The 20,636-nt window shown below is 38.1% G+C and overlaps 1 protein-coding gene across 6 annotated transcripts in view; it reads left to right on the forward strand.

The window, feature by feature from the left end:
- MINPP1 (multiple inositol-polyphosphate phosphatase 1) overlaps positions 1–20,636 on the forward strand; it is a 78,305-nt gene that overhangs the window by 46,663 nt on the left and 11,006 nt on the right. For 3 of the 6 annotated variants that reach the window (XM_032608902.1, XM_032608903.1, XM_032608904.1), the window contains one exon: positions 4,381–6,933. The exons of 2 other annotated variants lie outside the window; for them this stretch is intronic. In XM_032608902.1, the coding sequence (XP_032464793.1) occupies positions 4,381–4,774 (394 nt within the window). In that variant the 3' untranslated portion in view covers positions 4,775–6,933. Of the gene's footprint in view, positions 1–4,380; positions 6,934–20,636 lie in introns of those variants that run through there. One more of the 6 variants, XM_032608907.1, reaches the window with a different exon arrangement.

Raw genomic sequence — 20,636 nt, forward strand, 5'->3', positions numbered from 1 at the left:
CGCTCGCGGAGGGGCTTCCTAGTGTGTGGAAACTTTTCCTCCTTCACAGCTCCCTCCCACTGGTGCAGGTGCCGTCCTTATTCTTTTGTCTCTGTTTTTTCTTTTGCCCTACCCAGTTACGTGGGGAGTTTCTTGCCTTTTGGGAGGTCTGAGGTCTTCTGCCAGCCTTCAGTAGGAGTTCTGTAGGAGTTGTTCCACGTGTGGATGTATTTCTGGTGTATCCGTGGGGAGGAAGGCGATCTCCGCGTCTTACTCTTCCGCCATCTTCAAGGTCCCCCTCCAAAATAGCTGATTTTAATATGTGACTGAAAGTAGGCAGTCAGAAGAGAAAATGGGATTTATTGCTTTTTATATAAACCTAAGGAAGCCTAGGTTTAAACCTTAAATTTGGGTAACAGCTTAGATTTAATTTCTTCTGTAGCTTGGATGTAGTTAATAGGACTTTGAACTCATCATTTGTACATAGCCCTGTTGGTCTCTTCCCTTCCCCAACACACATTTTTTTGTTTCATATGTGTGTTTGTTATTTGTTTTTTATCTTTTTTTCTATTTTCTCTTTATTTGATTGACTTTTGAAACCCAGGTAGGTAGGGTAAGGCTGTTTACTCCACTGTCTATCAGACACTTTCCCACATAATAGCCACCAGCCACATGCGGTTATTCAGCATCTGAAAATGGGATTGGTCTGAATTCAGATTGCTGTAAATGTAAAGTACACACGGCATTTCAAAGACTTGGTAGAAAAGAATAAAATAGTTTTATTAATAATTTTTATGTTAATTACATGTTAAAAGTAGAATATTTTATATTATATATTGCCTTATATATTCTTCCCAGTTTATTGGAGTTCCCCAGTGGGGAAAATAGGAGAGAGTTGCTGACAGTTAAGCCTTTCAGTGAGACAGTGAGGGTATTGCTGCTCTCCTTCCTGAACTCTGATGTGTCCTAATAAACCTTACAAAGAGCAATAGTAGAGTATTGAGCTGAGGTTTGTTCCTGGCTTTGCACTTACTGCCTCATGGCTAGAAGATTTAAAATACAAACCAGTATCTTTATATTACATGTTTTTCTTTAACTTCTATCACTGTTAAATTCCATTATATTTACATTATGGCAGTGGCTTTGGCTTATTTATAGTCAGATATATAAAGGGGCGAGGCAAGTAACAAACGAACGAATCCATCCTATCTTAAACAACGTGAAATGATATATGTCCTGTGCAACAGGTATATGTCATCTCTGGAGGGTAAACCTTATTCCCTGTTCAGCTGATTATTGCCTTGTTAGGAGTTCATGTTGCCACATCTTTCAGGTTTTTAAGAGGAGCCACAAATCTGGATTTTTAAGAATTTGAAATCTCCCACTTTTAAAATACTGACAAATATTATAAGATGTAAAAATATTTATGCAGTCAAACTAAATATAACTGTGGTTTGAATGGTACTGCTTTAGAACTTTGGACTTAAGGAGATACTGCTTGGAAATAAATAAAGGTTTTAGGTACTTTAGATGACCTAATTAAAGTATACCAGTTAAGAAAAGAGGCTTACAGTCACCTGCTGATGAATGGTTTTTAAATTTCACACCTTTTAGAGAATATTAATCTCAAAATAATGGATAATTGAGAAATAGTATGTTTCTCTGTATTTTTTGAGTATACTTTTCTAGTATAGTTTCATTTTCTGTAGGGATGTTTTTCTGCTCCTTATTCTCTTATTTTTCTGTTGCTTGTTATAATGTAAATTTAGTTTTCCTCAACATTTAGAAGAAGGCTGTATCAGGTTGCTCTTTTAACCTTACAGAGCTCCCTTTTCTGGTGTGTGTGTGTGTGTGTGTGTGTGTGTGTGTGTGTGTGTGTGTATACTGTTCAGGAATATGGTAGCTTGCTTCCTGGCTCTGCTCCTCTCCCCCCACTTTTATCTGGGCTTCCTTTTTCCTTTATCTCTGTGGTCCCTCTCCTGCTCAGTCTTGACCCCACTCCCAGCAGTTTCTCCTTAGTGTGGCCTCTGTCCTTCAGTGGAGCTTTGGAGCAGTTGTTTGGAGAGTTCATAAGGGCTAGATTTCTGCAGCCCCAGGAGAGGCCTAGAGGTAGTCCTCCCTTGCACTCACCAAGTTGAAGTTGAAGCATTTGAGTCCCTGTTTTTTTGCTCGTCAGCGGGAGTCTGCTCTTAGCAGTTGGAGGCCAATTTCATATTCTCATTATGTGGTCCCTCCATATGTAGTTTACAACATGGCTGTTTCCGCTCTAAGGTCAGCAGGAAGATCTCTCAGAAACTTCATCCCCTTTCAGTAACCTACCCAGATTAGGCTAGGTCCACCCAGAATAATCTTCCTTTTGATTAACTCAAACTCGAGTGATTAGGAAACTTATTTACATCTACAAAATATTTTCTGCCGTATCATATGACATAATCATGCAAGTGATATCTTGATATATGTAGGTCTTTGCCAATTTAAGAGGTGTGGATTATACTGGGTATATACACCAGGGGGCTGAATTCTTGGAGGTCATTTTAGAATTCTGTCTACCATAAATTTTATTCTATTTTTAATTGCTTTAAAAGGTAACATTGCCTAAAGCAAAAATAGTAATGATATGTTGTATGTTTATGGCATATAGAAAAAATCAATCTATATTACTATTGTCATTATATATATACATACATATATAATATATAGTATCAGTACATACATATTCTACACACACACACACACACACACACACACACACACACACACACACACACTAGAGTAACCTAAACCCTTCCCAATTTCAGCTGCTATCTCAAATTGGCCCACAGCACTTTCCAGTGAATACCCGATGGCTGTTTGGGATTCTCCAGTTTTCAGATCTCTTACATGCTTCCCTCTGCTTCCTTCTACACTGATACTGATAATATGCAGGTCTTGAGGCTATTGATGATTCATGGAGAATACTTTTCCACAAAGTTATGTTGTGAATGTTTCCCTTGGGTTTGGGATCTGCTGTCCATTTGCTCCATCTGTTTTTTTGCGGTACGCGGGCCTCTCATTGTTGTGGCCTCTCCCGTTGCAGAGCACAGGCTCTGGACACGCAGGCTCAGCGGCCATGGCACATGGGCCCAACCGCTCCGCGGCATGTGGGATCTTCCCAGACTGGGGCACAAACCTGTGTCCCCTGCATCGGCAGACGGACTCTCAACCACTGCGCCACCAGGGAAGCCCAACTCCATCTGTTTTTATGTGAGGAATTAGGAAGGTTCAAAAACTGCTGCAAATGCTGCTGTCCTCCCAGAAAATGTGAACCTAATGTGTTGGGGTGGTGGCTAGAAGTCAGATGGTTAACTGTGTTTGAATAGGTTTACGAATTATATTTAAGAACGATAGTCATATTCTTTTTATAAAAGTTGAGAGAAGGCTAAACAGTCATTTGCTGCTGCTTTTAAAAGAAGCCTTTACCAGAAAAAAATCGTAGAAAACTTGGAAAAAACAAAAAATAAAGGTGACCTAGCTCATGGTGTTGGAAGTTATGTTTCTTGCAGTGTATAAAGTCCATTCCCAACCACAGACACAGTATATGAGCTAGAATAGGTTATGTCTCTACCCTTTTGGAGCTCTCTTCCACATTTTGTGCCCAAATTGGGTCTTATAAAACATTGAGGAATAACATGCATTACTGTTCACTGTTCAGACTTGGTTTTAACCGAGAAATTTACTGAATAGTGCTTGTCCTTATTCCCTAGATAAAGATAAAATAACATTTGAAATTTATTCAGATGAGCTCCAAGGAGTAATCAATATTTACTAAGGGCCAGTCCTTCACAGACAGGCAATGCAGTTTTGAAATACATATCAACTTCAAGTTCCTTAATCTACAAGAAAAGACTCAACACTCTCTTTAAACTTAAAGAATAATGTGTATGCTCACTGTTTTAGATGGGTTTACAATACTACAGTGTTCTAAAATTTTGGAACATAACTTTTATTATAAAAAGTTCAGAGCTTCCCTGGTGACACAGTATTTGAGAGTCCGCCTGCCGATGCAGGGGATGCAGGTTCGTGCCCCGGTCTGGGAAGATCCCACATGCCGCGGAGCGGCTGGGCCCATGAGCCATGGCTGCTGAGCGTGAGCATCCGGAGCCTGTGCTCCGCAACGGGAGAGGCCACAACAGTGAGAGGCCCACGTACTGCAAGGAAAAAAAAAAAAAAGTTCAGTTCTCTGCCACACAGAATTTCAGCCATATTGTTGTTATGTAGATTGTTGTTGTAAAGATTACAAAGAGATGATAAAGTTGTATGCTAATTCTAAGTATAGCTATTATGTTTAAAAGCTATTATGTTAAATTATTTTGTATGTAAAAATATGTTTATATGTATTTTTTTCTCTACTTCTCTTTTAAGTTCTCAACCAATTTCCTCTCCAGTCATCCTTCAGTTTGGTCATGCAGAGACCCTTCTTCCACTGCTTTCTCTCATGGGCTACTTCAAAGACAAGGAGCCCCTAACAGCTTACAATTACAAGGAGCAAATGCATCGGAAGTTCCGAAGTGGTCACATTGTACCCTATGCCTCAAACCTAATATTTGTGCTTTACCACTGTAAAAATGCTAAGACTCCAAAGGAAGAATTCCAAGTGCAGATGTTACTGAATGAAAAGGTGTTACCATTGGCTCACTCACAAGAAACTGTTTCTTTGTATGAAGATCTGAAGAACCACTACAAGGACATCCTTCAGAGTTGTCACACCAGTGAAGAATGTGAACTACCAAAGGTGAACACATCTGATGAGCTATGAGTAACTGGAAAACATTTTTAATTCATCAGAAATCTCCAGGGAGTGATCCCATGCTTGGAATAGGTGGGCAGTCCCTGGCTACAGCAAGCTTTAACATTACTTGGGTATTTCTGTCTTTTCAAAGAAAAACGTTTCTTTTTGAGGCTGGACGTGGACGTGTAAGAAATGATTCTTCACTGGAGCAGCTCTCTTAAAGGAAAAAGATCTATTCAAAAAGATAAGTGGCACTACAAACATTTACAGAAGTTAAATATTTATGTAAGAAAACTCACACTAAGATAGAATGTGACTTCAGGATGATACTTGAAAGTTGGAGTAACAAAATATTATGTCAGTTGGACAATCCATAACTTGATTGGACTAAGTCTAGGAACTTTGCCAGTTGTGCTGCAGTTCTTTCTCTTTTCCTCAGGTAGCACAGTTCTGGTATCATCTTTCTTAATCAGAACTATTATGATTCACTGGGAGTATCGCTTTGAAAGAAAGCTAACATCTCTCTAGTTGAGAATTCGAAACGATATTAATAAACAGAGTCTGATTTAAAAGAACACCTTCACTGAAGGAAGACAAAAATATAATAAATATCTTTGTTAATAGTATTTATAAAGTATTTGAACACTGTTTCAATAATTCCTTTTAACCTCCTAGTAAGTCTTGCAAAACCATTCTTTAATTATTATCATTCCTGTTTCACATCTGTAACAGTGGAAGAACAAAGAGGACCATTAGCAACAAGACAGAAGAATAGAATCAAAGTTTCTTAAATCCATTGCTTAGCATTTTTTTAAAAAATTTGTCATTTTTGCTTGTATTTTTATATTTTACTATTATGTGAAATATATCTTTTGATGGTTTAGTTTCCTTTTTGTTCATTTCTGTAAAGAAAGACTTCCTACTGGTGGGCTTAGTTTCACAGATATGAACCCATTTCAAAGAAATGGTTCTGAGTTCTGTCAAATGCCAGGAAAATGTTTGCTATAATAATAAACAGAATTCCTGTGACTTTACTACCAGGTCTTTTCTGCTCTCCGTATTGATACACAATCAGTAACTGATGGTAACAGGCTAGCATTTCAAGCAGCTTTGACTAAATCAGGCAATATAAGGAAAGTTTTTTCTAATAGAAGTTTCCTCAGATTTTCACTTATTAGAGAAAAATTGAAATCTGTTTTATTAAAAATCTAAATAAAAAGTGATACAACTATATATTGAAGGTATAAAAGAAGATGCATAGATCATTGGTCTGTAGATCATTGATCTTCAAATGAATGATATTCATAAAATAGATGATTAGCTGATAAATACTACTGATGCATCAATACACTGCTGACTGTTCCTGCAAAGGTCTGGTATTAATCTTTTTCTTTTTTTAAATTTGTAATTAGGCAGACAAGAAGAGAACAGTGTAATGAGCATTCATACTCATCATACTGTTTTTTTTTGTTTGTTTGTTTTTTGGTTTTTTTTTTGCGTTACACGGGCCTCTCACTGTTGTGGCCTCTCCCGTTGCGGAGCACAGGCTCCGGACGCGCAGGCTCAGCGGCCATGGCTCACAGGCCCAGCCGCTCCGCGGCATGTGGGATCTTCCCAAACCGGGGCACGAACCCGTGTCCCCTGCATCGGCAGGCGGACTCTCAACCACTGCGCCACCAGGGAAGCCCTCATCATACTGTTTTATCAAAATTAACATTATATCATTCGGTTTAGATCCAAATAAGAAGAATTGAGGACTTTTGTATGCCTCCCTGGTGCTTTTGCCCTCACTTGCTGCCTAGAGGTAGCCACCAACATGAAGTTCAGTATTTACCACTCCATTGCATGCTTGACTCTGAAAACTTGTAGTATTGTTGTGGGAATTTAAAATTTTCTATAAATGGACTTATACTGTGCGTATCATTCTTGAATAATTGATTTCTTTTAATTGCTATATTTGTTTTTCAAGACTTCTTGATCCTGATCACTTGTCTTAGATTAACACCATCAGTTCATCAATACCTGTTGTGTACTTTTTATGTACAAACACTAGACTAAGTCTATGGGCATGTTAAAGTGGAATGAACCTAGTTTTTCTTTCAAGGGGGTTATCTTAAAAGACCTTAAAATAAATTTACTTGATGTCTGGAACATTAAATAATTTGATTCATAAACTTTTCATAGACTATTAAAGTTTTATAGGAATTGTTTAATTTATTGTTAAATAGAACTATATAGTTATCATTGTAGTCCTTGATATGTAAAATATTTCAGGATAGAGGGTAAGTGTGGTCCATTTTCCCTAATGTTACAGAGGTTGTGACATTACTCTGGTGCTATTATTCTCACTTAGGAAATGCCTGAAACCGAAGAATCTCATGATAAAAGCAAAAGGTCTTTTCTAGGATAGGATGTATAAAAAGTTGAACGTTGAATAATAATCTTTGGCCAACAAGAGTTCATTCATGATAGGTGACCAAATTATTCAGTCAAGCCAAAATTTAATCGCTATCGGTTCTGAGACTTTGGTCAGTTAGTAAATAGCCTGTGGACATTAGCCATTTTTCTGTCTAGTCTACAACCTGATGTGTGCAGTGCATTGTACTTACTGTTTTTTATAGTCATTTTATCATTTTGAAGTTTTTTTTCTTCAACACATAATCATGCACTTGAAACTCTTTTTGTATATAATCTTGATCTCAAAAGGAGCTTCGTTTTTTTTTAGGCAAAATCAACTTTTATGATAGCTTTGAGTGCTTTCCTTTTATAAACTTCAGAATTGATGCACGCCCTTAAACATTTGGGAGTTACATACAACCAAACCAGAATCTATAAGTGTCAATTTTTGGAATATATTTCTCTAAGGTGGTATTTCATATAATTCATTAATGATCCTTGGAATTTGGACTGTGTTCTGCCAAATGTAAGCTGAAAATAAATATTTGCATTACAGTGTAATTTGCCTGTATCTAGCTCTTCTCCTTAACTTACCCAATCACTTAATTCTCATAGAATCACAGGTCACTGAATTCTCTCCTATTCTTTTTCTCTCCCTCAAGCATTTTCTTCCACTCAACCTATCAGCTCAGTCTACCCTTAAGCACCTTCACATCAATCTGTTAAGCTATTTTTTAATTGGGGTCTCTGTGTGTGTGTGTGTGTGTGTGTGTGTGTGTGTGTGTGTGTGTGTGTGTGAGAGAGAGAGAGAGAGAAAGAGAGAGAGAGAGAGAGGAGAGAGAGAGAGAAAGGGAGAGAGACAGTATTTTTGAGAAAATTCCACAGCAAGAAAAAAGATGTCATTTTCTTCTAGTTAAAAGATTTGTAGTTTGAGCTTCATACCTTGCAACCTGAGAGGAAGTTAATTTCTAAAACTTTAACTATTTTATCATTACTGGAATAATACATTTTACGATAGAAGTATTCTTAAATTTATTACTTCTAAAACCAGTCTCAGTTCAACATCTTCCATGTACTATATTCCCAGATTTTAAACCATTATTTAGACCCAAGCAGTTTATGTTCATACTTTTGTTTGTGTTACTGGGAGAACAAATAATTGTTCATTAGAATGATAGCCTTCCAAATTGAATACTCCTAGTATAATAAGAATTGTTTCATTAGAATATTTATTTTACATTATTTATGAAATAGCTAATATGAAAGATTAAGTTGGGATTTATTGATTCTCTCAGCAGTTTTCATTAGAGTTCATTCCACTAACCTTGGGGTTCTGATTGTCTCTTGACCAAATGTTAACAATGTGGGTGCTTTTGGAAACTTTTTCAATAAATATTCTCATTCTGGAAGAAAATCCAATTTTGATTTAAAATATGTAAATATGTACTTGTGAACCATATCTATGATAGAGAGAGAGAGAGGTGGAGTCCTTGGGACAATGACTCGTCAGAAGACCAGGACATGACTAAAACACAGGCCACTACGGAACTGGGAAATAATTGAGATGAGATCCGAATGAGCCAAAACAAAACCCAAGCGGGAATATTCCTCTACTGAATTAGTAGAATTAACCAGCAGATTTAAACAAAAATGTAGGGAAGGAGTTGCAGCCTTAGTGTTCTGTTTACAGGGTACTTAGGGAGGTGGTGTTAAATGGCTCAGAACTATGTGAGATTTTCCTACATATCTAGTACTAAGTTATTTTCCTGAACCTTGGTTGGGGTATCAGGGGATGGGGAGGGTGGAGTCGGTCAGAAGTGCGCTTCCTTGCCCTTTCAGAGATCTCCTGATTCTGTTCCTGCCCCCATTTTCATCTGGGCCTTCTCTTTCCTGTGCCCTTTTTGTCTCTATCATGTTTAATATGGATTTTTATTCCCAGGAGGTATTTCTCAAAGTTATGTTCCAGAAGGGAGCTTCAGCTGGTGAGTTTTGAGAGTTCATAGGGCCCCTCTGCTCAAGTCCTCTCAGAGCTTAAGGTAGTAATTCCTTGCACAACAGCAGTTAACCCTCTAAACTTCCAGTGAGTACCTATAGTGACTTGGGAGTTCCCTCATTCCATCAGCTACTCTACTGCTTCCCTCTGCTTCTTCCCAGTAAGATGGTGCTTATTGGTATGGGCCTTGTAGCAACTGGTGGTTTGTCTTCCACCCTCTCAGTTTGGGAAATTCTTAGGGATGCTTCATCAACTTGTGTTGCAGATACAGTCTATGGATTTTTGTTTTTTAACTTTTGTTGCTCTCTTTTTAGGTGATGGGAGGTGATGGGAAAAGTTAAAAAATCATGCCATCACTGTCATCTTCTCAGATTCTCCTTTCTAAGTCTTTTAGAGGATCACCATTCATATATCTTCACTAATAAAGGTCCTGTTCAAATAATTTGCCCACTTCTTAAAAATTTACTTATTTATTTATTTTTGGCTTATTGGGTCTTTGTTGCTGCACGCAGGCTTTCTCTAGTTGTGGCCATAGGGTCCACATATGTTCAGTTTTGGTAGTTACGGCTAAACAATTTTCTGAAGAAGTTGAACCAATCTATACTCCCAAAAATGGTATGTGAAAGTGCCATATGGCTGGCCTTCTACCAATAGTTGGTATTATCCATCTTTTCCATTTTAGCTACTTCTGTAGTGTGTTGAGTTATCTCATTGTGGTTTTAATTCGCATTTCTTTATGGTTAATGAAATTAAGCATTTTCAAATGACCATTACGTAACTTCTTTTGTGAAGTGCCTGTTCTAGTCTTTTACCCATTTTCGTATTGGTTTGCCTGCCTTTTTTCTTGTACTGACTTGTAGGCTCTAGTAGCTTTAAATCTTTTTCTTTATCCTTGATATTCTGAAATGTAAGTGTGGGATTGTCTTTGTTTAGTATGAGAAGGTAGACCTGATAACGAATGGTTTTTTCCAGATCTGGAAACTTCTCAGTTTTTCTTTCTTTAAACATATTTCTTTGCCATTTTTCCATTCTCCTCTTCTGGAACCCCTGTTAGATGTATGTTGGATCCTTTCAATCTGTTCACCTGTAAATTGATCCTTCAGGGCTCTTCACAGCTTTTCTATATATTTTTCAACCTTTGTCTCTCAATGCTTCTTTCTAATTTTCCTTACTGTTTTCATCTAGTCTAGAGTTTATCCGGTCTGGTGAGGTTTTTTTTGTTTGTTTGTTTAATTTTATTACTACTTTTTAAAAACTTCATGACTACTTAAAAATAATTTCCAATACTTCTAATTGGTTCTTTTTCATATTTACCTGTTTTATTTCTTTTTGTTTTATCTTTTGTTGTTCTTTTAAAATGAAAGTTAATCTTCAGTTTATCTCTTTGGCCATTCTAAACATTTATTTTAGAGTTTTGCCATTCTGTAACATAAAATTAATTTTTTCAGGGATGAATTCATGTTCTCATTGTTGATTTTATTGTTTGTTTCTCTTTTTTAGCGTTAGATTTCTTTTTGTTTGAAGTGTCTTCGGCATACTTGTTTACCAAAGAAGTTGTTTATTTATGTCTTCTTTTTCTCCTTTTCCTCTTTCTCCTTTTTTTCAATCTTTCTGTCCTTACCTCTGTTTAATGGTTCTGCAGTGGCTGCAGTCTGAATACCTAGCCCCAAACCATGTCTCATAATGATATTTGGGGGTCTCCTGTATCACCAAGCCGTTCCTGGGCATAAGCATTGTCTTTCTGCAGTGTATATAGAACATGCATTTTTATCAGTAGTTGTTATTTTACATCAGGAATCTTGCTGACAAAAAATCTTGCTGATTCCTGAGGCCATTGCCCCCTGTTCCCTGGCCTGCCAAGGCCTACTGCTTTCTCTTAGGCCATGTCTCCTGGAAGTGGCTGTACAGCAGTCTTTTTCATCCTTTGAAATCCCTTGTTTCAACCAGTAAATCATTAATTTCCTATCTCATTTGGAACATATTTAATCCCCATTAAATTTCAGAAGTTAGAGGCCCAACCGTGTCTGCCCGCTTCCTGGCCAGGAGCATCAGCCCCTCTCACTGCTTCATGTTACTCTCCTGTTTCTGGTTCATGGAATATGTAGTATTTTTATGAGGCCCCTCATATCTTTTCTTTATTTTTGTCTTTATTACTATTTGAGCAGAAGAGGTTTGTCAAAGTGTGGACTTACTGAGTCATTTTGACCAGAAATCCAGTTATATACATATTTTTAATATTGGTAGCTACTTCCTGGGAATTCCCTGGTGGTCCAGGGGTTAGGAGTCCACGTTCTCACTGTTGAGGGGCCTGGTTCGATCCCTGGTTGGGGAACTAAAATCCCACAAGCTGTGCGGTGCAGCCAAAAAAAAAAAAAATATATATATATATATATATATATATATATATATATATATATATAGAACAATTATATATATATATAGAAAGTACATATATATTGGACAATTACTGAACTTCTCTGAACCTCAGTTGATTCATATGTAAAACAAGGCTATTGGACCAAGGTCCTTAAAGTCCATTCCAATTCTAAATTCTGTTGTTTATGTAACCTACAACCTATGATTTGTGTCTGTGTTCAGTCAGCTAATTTGTAGTGTAGGACACTTGAAATTCACGTTTTCTGCTTTCTGACTCAGCAGCTGTTTCTGCCATACCTCACAGCTATCCTCATTGTAAACACAGCAATCAAGAAATCAAATCCATAGCATGCCACACCCACCCAGTCCAGTCTTCTAACTAGAAAGTTGGGGATTTCTCCAGTTTTTCTTATACTGCTTTCTGGAATTCCAAACAGAAGATCTGATAAGGTTCAGAAGTTGAATCTGTGTGATACAAAAGTTGATTCTTTTTTTTTTTTGGCCGTGCCGCTTGTCTTGCAGGATCTTAGTTCCCCTTAGTTACCTGACCAGGGATTGAACCCAGGCCCCAGCAGTGAAAGAACCCAGTCATAACCACTGGACCGAGAGGAAATTACCTGGAGCTGATTCTTATGCAAAGAGCAAAGGGCAACAGTTGAGAAAGAAGCTTTTTTGCATAGTTATTATAATCTCAGAAAACTGGGATGTCATCAGTGTAAGCGACATGCCTGATGCAGAACTGGAAGAGAGAACGATCAGGGGGTAGTTCTTAGATCGTGAAAACAGTTACAATGACCGCATCATCAAGGAAGTAGGGCCTGGCCAAAAAAAAAAAAAATTACCTGTTGCTTTTTATTTACTAACTAACCCAACTAAAGAGATGGTTTTTAAAAAGCCACAAAACCTGAAACTTTCACGAAACTGATAACATTTTTTTAGCCAATTAAAGAAATTCAGGCTCCTGTTCTGATACTCTAACAGCTAGTTTATAGAGTAATTTACAACACAAGTCTATGGACTATAGGAAGGCTCTATTGTGTTTGAGAACAAAACAAAAGCACTAGACTGAAGTACAGTCTTGTGGTCTAGTGTTATCTCTGCAACTCACTAGCTATGTGACTTGGCAAGGGTCACTTACCTTCTTCACATCTCACCGTTTTATTCACATCTGGAAAATGAAGAGAGTTCCAAAGAGAGTATGTTAGTGATAGAACAAGCAAGAAAACACTTAGATCATGAGGTCTGGAGAGTTTTTTTTTCCCCTCTTTGAATTCTTTTCTTTGTTTTTAAACACAAAGTGACCTAGTTGGTTGAATTAGTTCAATTTCAAACCTCCAAAGTTAAAATATAAGCATGTTAATATAAGTTGATTTAATTTTTAAAGATGGCGGGGATAGGTGAGTAGGAAATTTAAGGAGCAGCTCAAAAAAATCAAGCCCTGTGATGATTTAGAGAAGTCTGTGCTGAGCTCTCCAGAGTCTCCAGCTCCATTTGGGGACCTGCGTTGGCATAACTGACGGTTGGGATTGGCCTGGAAAGGAAGTTGTCTGGTGGAGCTGCTTTTTCTTGTCTCTAGAACTTGGCCTCACCTCAGCTCATGACACTTGAGTGGATTATTATTGCTCTAGGCTAGTCCTGTATGAAAATCTTCTTGCTTATGATGTAATGCAGGCAAATCACTTCCCAAAGCAAACAAGTACAGGCTATCTACCTGAATCTCTTCTGGCTGGTGCAAGCCACTTTTTCCCCAATTGAGAGCAAAAGCTAATTAGCTAATTTTCTATTTGGGGCCAAATGACAGTCCAGTGACAGAAATGTGAGGTTCGTAGTAACTCGGAACTGAGGGAGAAGTAGTGAGGCTTTGTGCCTTGAGTTAAAATCTAAAGATGCTTTGTGAGAGCAGAACCCGCTGGGGTCAGCAGGACTACCGCTTTTGACCCCAGTGCTGAAAAAAGTGAAACTAGGAAAAACAACCAAAAACATCGCCTCTTTTGATATCCTCTGTTATCTGCCAGCTCTGGAAGCTTAAACCTGTCTTCTCCTCTCTCTCCTCCCCTCTTTCCTACCCTGCTCTCAGGATGCATGAGGGTGGAGGGCAAAGCCATTAACATGAGGGGAAGGAGTTAAGTGCTGAGAAAGAAGAGGGCAGGTTTGAGGTGCACGGGGTCTAGGGCTTGAATCCTCTTTGTGGTTGTCATTGACTTCTAAACTGGGGTGGATCGGTTTTAGCATCTGGAACAAGTGCCCAGCACATAATAGCGGTTCAACAAAGTAATTGTTGAATGAACTGAACAAGTTAAGTTCTGAGCCAGATGTGCTTGTTGCTTTTGACTCTTTCTTCTGACTTTTTCTCTCCCTCTGATGGACTTACCTAGGCCAGGTGTCCTGGGGCTGCGGTGTGTATAGAACATGTATTTTCATCAGTAGTTGTTATTTTACATCGGGAATCTTGCTGACAAAAAAACAATGCTCATTGCAATAAAACTATCACCTTGAAATATCACCATACATAATTCAAACATTCCTGATAATTGGCTTTTAGCACGTAAAGTACTTAAACAAATCATATAGTCAACTATTAGGCAAATAATTTAATGATAGAACACGAGAATTTCTTTAAGCACAGTATTTCAAGTTACTCTAATTTTGTCTGGAGTACAGATCTGAAATGGTACAAATTGTACTCAAATACTGAACTATGAATTAATCAGATAGAATGACACATAAAAAAAAATTCTGACTTAAGTTTCTATTCGTTACTCCAACCTGCTGAGAAAGCCTGGACCAGGTGAGCGCTAGGTGAGGGACGCATGATCTCTTCAATGTGTTGCTTCTTTGCTGACTTGCTAGTTCTTCCCAAATCCCCTTTTGCATGCTGTTAAAGCAGTCAGATCCAGAGGAACTTGGGTATGGGCTTTGGGAGGAAAGGGCTGCAGGAGCTCCTTTGCTCTTAGGCCCTAGGCCTGCCTCTAGCCATGTGAAAGGGATCCTCCCCAAGGGCCAGCTCAGCTTACTCTATAGTCTGCATGGGGGTTTAGGCCAAAGTCTTATAACATGCATTTTCCTGGCCTGTCTTTTGTGCATTTTGTTTGTTTGTTTGTTTCCTTCAAGAACCTAAGGGGGGAAGGAGGCCAAGGGGAAAGAGGGGGAAGAAGAGAGGCATTTAAAATCCTGAGTCCCTGCCATCCCTTCCTCTGTTTGTAATCTCTGCTCCTTTTAAGTATGATTTACATTATTCATGGAAATCAGTCTAGAGGAAGCTGTGGTCAGAAGCTGAAACGTTGTCCACCTGCGTGCCAATGTACTGTTCCATTGATTTCAGTCATTCTGACAGGCAAGAAAGGACTAACAGATTGTGTGCTTACCGTGCTAGGCCTTGAACTAAGTCACTCACCTGTAGTCTCACTGACCTTCACAAGAATCTATGAGCTAGATAACTGTTATCATTTCTCTTTCATAAATGAAAAAAACGAGGCTCAGAGCGAAGTACCTTGTCCAAGGTCAGGACATGCTAGGTGTGGGAGACAAATTCCAGCAGTCTGACTCTGCAGCCAGTGTTCTTACCTATTATATGTGTCTCCCTCCTCCACCACACATACTGAGGACAGCCGACAGTGTGCTCACGCTGGCCCAGACTAGGGAGAGTTCGCTTCTCGTTCTCAAGATGCTGCCTGCACTGCATGGCTGGTGTCTGGGACTCCACCATTAGACAGACTTCCTTGTGACTTAAAGCTTTGTCTGACACACGAAGTGACACGCCAAACTGCATCAGTCATTTCCTCAGCATGAAAGAATAAATTAGATGTTTTCCTCAGTGGATTGTTTATATCTTTGTGCTTCTGCCAAAGAAGAGTTGCCATTTGAGTCTAGTCATTATTTGTCTTAATAGAAATTATCTAAATTTGAATTTGTCCATCATTCCTAAAACACTTACTGACTAGTATAAATAGCTACCTTTTATAGCACTTACATATCATTTTGGAAAGGGCATCAACCCATCGTTATTCTTATCTGGAATATCTCGGCAAAAGAGCTAAAGGACCTGGATGTGGTCAGATGACTCAGAACCAGAGGGAATGGGTATATTTCTGTTCTCAATGAAGTTGTGCTTTGTTGGCACTAAATATGAGTATCAGTTCGCGATGATGAGCAGGTCAGCCAAGGGACAAGAGTACTGTATTTCTTTTCAGTAATCTAATTGGGTGCCTTTGGAAGTCACCAAGTCTGTCCACAAAGGAGGAATGACATAAAGAAGCCCTGTATTCACCACAATTATAATTCATTTTTAAATGACTTTTTAAAAAAATCTCTGGAATATATTCAAGGAAATATTTTAAGGAATAACGAAAGTCCTTATATGCCAAGCATATGTATCTTTAGCATATAAAATGACTTCATTTTTCACGCAAAATTGGCTTTTTAAAATGACTGGTTTGAACTTTGCCAAGCTAGAAAGGTGAGGCTAAACTTTGCTTTACTCCTCCCTCCTGCCACTGCAGATATTTATGAATGTTAACTAAATCTGATTCATTCTCAGATGTTCCATTCAAGGTAATTGTGCAACAATACAACTTAAAGCTATGTCAAAGGCTACAGCAAGATAGGATCATTTAGAAAAAGTGTAACTGTTAGGGTAGTTCTCAAGTTAAATAGTAACGGTTTTCTTGTCCATGTCTAGATAGGTTAGTTTCTTTATTATTATTACATTAATGCTTTATTTATTTTTGCTGTTGTTGCAAAAATACCCTTAGAAAACTAAGATGTTAAAGTCTTGAAAAATGGTTAATGGACACGTCTAATTACTGTATTTCATAAGATTTTTAAAATGCGGAAATCTAGCAGACACATTTTGTATTGTGAATATGTATTTAGCTGATGAACTCTAACAGTTCAAATAGAATCATTTACAGCTTATTGAATAAATAAAAGTACCTCCATAAAGACTCACGTGACATAGATAGGTTAGTTTCTAGTATCCATTTTCTGATGACGTTTTTCACAAACAGCCAGGAGATCCATTGTCTTCCAATCAGTAATCTCATACGTGTTTTAGCAGAGTTTATATAAGTTGGATGCCCAGGATTTGGGCTTCAAATTTGGGCATTTACTGAGAATTTACTGAGGCTCCACTTTCATGCTAGGCACTGGGAAAATGACATGGTGCCCATCTCAGGGAACTTATGGCCTTCTTAGGGAGGCAGACCCTTAAGAAGATCATTGCGGTGCGCTGTACAAGTGCTGAGGAGACACATAGAATGATCAGCTCTTCCTGGGAGGATCAGAGAAGCTTCCTCCATGAGGTAACCTCTGAGCTGAGTCAGGAAGGCTGGGTAGCACTCACATGGCGAGAAGGGGCAGATGGGTGCCAAGTCTCAGCATGGTGAAGAGCTGTGTTTTGGGAACTGCAAAGGCATGTCCATTAACCTCACATTATAGAACTCTAGCTTGATTTAGCTCTGGACAAAACAGTTGTAACAATTACTGGTTTTCTTGAGAAAGGTGAAAACAGGGCCTTCGTATTTGAACATATCTAGCTTCAAATCCTGATTCTACCATGTACCAGCTATAATCTTGAGGATATTACTGTCTCTGTCTGAGCATCAGTGTCTTTATTTGTAAAATTAGCATACTTACTTTGTGTATTTTTTAAAGGCTTATGAGAGACAGCACAGGTAAAGACCTATAACAAGTAGGATTGCCAGATGTGGCAAATAGTAATACAGGACACCTAGTTAAATTAGAATTTCATAAAGCAACAGATTTTTTTTGACTAACTATGTTCCAAACATTGCATGGGGCACACTTACGCTAGATAATTATATGTTGTTTATCTGAAATTCACATTTAATGAGGCATCCTGTATTGTTTATCTAATAATAAACTCTAATAATAAGTGAACTGTAACTCAATAAGTTATTGGCATAATAGGTGTTTTTTATGCTGGGAAGCACTGACTTGGAGGAAACAGGAGGTTTGAAATAAAATGACAGACTCTACATAGTATATAGATGTGGATGCACATATGTGGAGCCGGGGGGAATAGTGGGCAAGGTGGAGGGTTTTGGTTAACATCAGGAAACCAAAAGCTTCTCCAGGATCGGCAAACATATTCTCTTAAGAAAAAAAAAAATTTAAGTTGGTTAACCACCACTACCACAACAAAATCAACAAATTCATGAAAACTGCTTCTTTAAAGACCATGCCAACAGGATCTGAGTTTTGGCACTTTACAACTTCAGGCCTTTCAGCAGACTGGAATGGTAGAGATGTTGGCCTTTTTTCAAGGTATAAAGATAGCTTTGGGGCCCTTAATGTGTCAGACTCTACACTTTTTCTCTTCTCTCTCCTAATAGAACTGCCAGGTCTCAAAGTCCTTGGCTACTGGGCCGGTGGTGCACACTGGACCAGCTAAAAGGTCACAGAGTCTAGCACTTTACAGAGCACTTAGTTGATGTCAGGAACTGGGGGGGGGAATTCAAAAAGGGGTAAGTCCCCTGCCCTCCAGGAGTCTGTAATTCTATTGTGTCTGGAAAAGAAAAGAAAATTGCAAAATTGAATTTCCTCCTGTAACATGTGTTCTGTGACAGCCAAGTGGGCTTTACCGGTGTATCCCCAGAGCTGAGGATGGTACCTGACAAACAGTAGAGGCCCCATAAACATTTGGTGAATAAATGAATCAGTGTGGGCTGGATTCACTAAAGAAGGTTTAATGGAGTAGTTTAGTCAGAAATGGGCCTTAGAGGAAGAAGGTCTGGCTGAGCAGAAAATCATTTGCACTATCACCATAGCAGCTGCCATTTACTATGAACCCGGCACTGAGTGAAGGACTTTATGTGAATTCTGTTCAGATGTTTCCAATAGCCCTTAAAAGTTTAGGTCTGCATGGCCCCAAAGCCCATTTTGCTTCTGCAGATCAGCTTGAATGTTACCTCTTCAGGGAGACTGTCCCTGACCATTGCTGTCCAAAAGCATTCCTTCCTATTACTCTCTATCTCAGCCCTCTGTCCTTTCAGAGCACTGGCGACACTTCATGTGAATCTATTCAGTATTTTTGGTATATCTTTCTATAGTCTCTGAGGACAGGGGCTATGTCTGTTTTATCACTGGTCTGTTCCTTGCGCCTGCCAGCCAGTTCATTCCCTGGCACTTGGTAGACACCCAATAAATATTTATTGAATAAGTACATTTGCACAGAATCATCTCCTTAGTTTAAACAAACAAGCAAACACCTCCAAAAAACTAAGAACAAAAAACATAGCTGACAGGGACTCCAGAGTCTCCGGGTCCAAATGTCCAGGGATGGGCCAAGGCATCTATTTCTTTTCTTTTTCAAAAAAATTCTGTATGTGAATCTGATGCACAGCTAAAGATGAGCGCTCTAGTGAGGGGAGGATGCTCTAAGAAAACGATATGAATTCATGTTAAAATCTGATGGATAAAACTTCCTCCATGCCATCTTTCAAATAAAGCTTCATAGAACTTTCTCTACTCTAAGAAACACGTTGGGCATTACCTTTGGCTCAATATAAACTTGTTTCATACCTAATCACATCCATCCTGTTCTCTCCAACTTTACAAGTGAGAAGATACCAGCATAAGCAACAAATATATTTAAATTAAAATGTATTTTCCATGATTCTTAAACATGAAAAGATGGTCAAGCTCATTCAAAATAAGAGACATGAAAATTATACTGATATCATTTTTCATGTATCAGATGGCAAAAATGCAAAAGTTTGACATTTTATTGGCAGGGCTACAGGGAGACAGCCATTCTGATACGTTGCCGGGAGAATGCAAAATAACCCAGTGAGGGAAGTTTGTCAATATCTGCAATACTATATATGCAAATACCCTTTGTCCCAGTCTAGGAATCTATCCCAAAGGTATACTGACAAAATATAATGACATACATTCAAGATTTTCATTACAACATTGTTTATAATAGCAAAAGAGAAGAAGTAGCACAAATGTCTGTCGGTAGGGGGTTGGTTGAATAAACTGTGGTACATACATATGATGGTCTTTGCAGCCATGAAAAAAAAAATGGGTAAGCTGTGTACATACTGGTATGGAGTAATCCCCAGGGTATTTTTCTTAAGTGGAAAAAAGCACAGTGCAGCACAGTTTTTATAGTGTGATACTTTGTGTGTAAAACAGGAAGAGAAATAGGAATATCTGTAAGCATTTGTTTGTATTTTTTTTAAATGATGAAAGGATAACTCAAAAACTAATAAAATAATTAGCTATGAGGAAAGGAAACTAGACTTTTCTAAATATACCCCATTTAAAATTTTTATTTGTGACTAGGTAAATGTTATAATTAAAAAACAAGATTAAGTCAGAAAGAAAAATACATGATCTCTAAAATTAAAAAACATACACAGACAAAAGAAAACCTAATTGGGTATCAAAGTGGTGACATATTTACTTTAAGAAGAATTATTTCACATTAATAATTTTCACAGTCTTTCACAATATTTTAGGAAATATTCCAAGGGCAAAAAGGACTTTAAAGAAACTTAAATTATATTCAGTAGCCTTATTGTTAGTGATTTTATTGGTTTCTCTAAAACACACATATTTAATAACTCTGTCTACTGAGGCCTAAGAATAATGACAACCCAGTAGTAAAGACTAGATTGTGTTCTCCAAATGCCATCTCCCACTAGAAGGAGCCAGAGCACATTGGAGAAATGGCTAATTCCTTGTCTGGGGCAGGAATGTACAAGATGAGCCTGACATATTTTTTGTACCCAAAGCAAGGAAGTTCTCAAAGACCGATAGGGTCATGTCAAAAGGACTGGAGCCAACCTACACGGGCTTTTAACTGTCAGGAGATGAGACAATTTGGGCACCAAAAAGAATAACTGTAATTGATTGAAACACATTGAACGTAGAAAATTTGAGTTCATAATGATACTTTTAAAACTTCAAAAAATGAAAAACAACATTCACCATTGAAGGTAGTCAGCACACTAACACCATACTTTGAAAATTGGTCATTAAAAAGAAAGAATTAGACGTTTACCTTGCAGTACAAACTGCAGTCTTACTTGCAGAGTTACCACGCAAGCCTGGGACTGTCCACTTTTGCAATTCTTCTACATGCAAGAAAAACCC

The sequence above is a fragment of the Phocoena sinus genome, chromosome 16 (genome assembly GCF_008692025.1).
Source record: "Phocoena sinus isolate mPhoSin1 chromosome 16, mPhoSin1.pri, whole genome shotgun sequence".
NCBI classification, from domain to species: Eukaryota; Metazoa; Chordata; class Mammalia; order Artiodactyla; family Phocoenidae; genus Phocoena; species Phocoena sinus.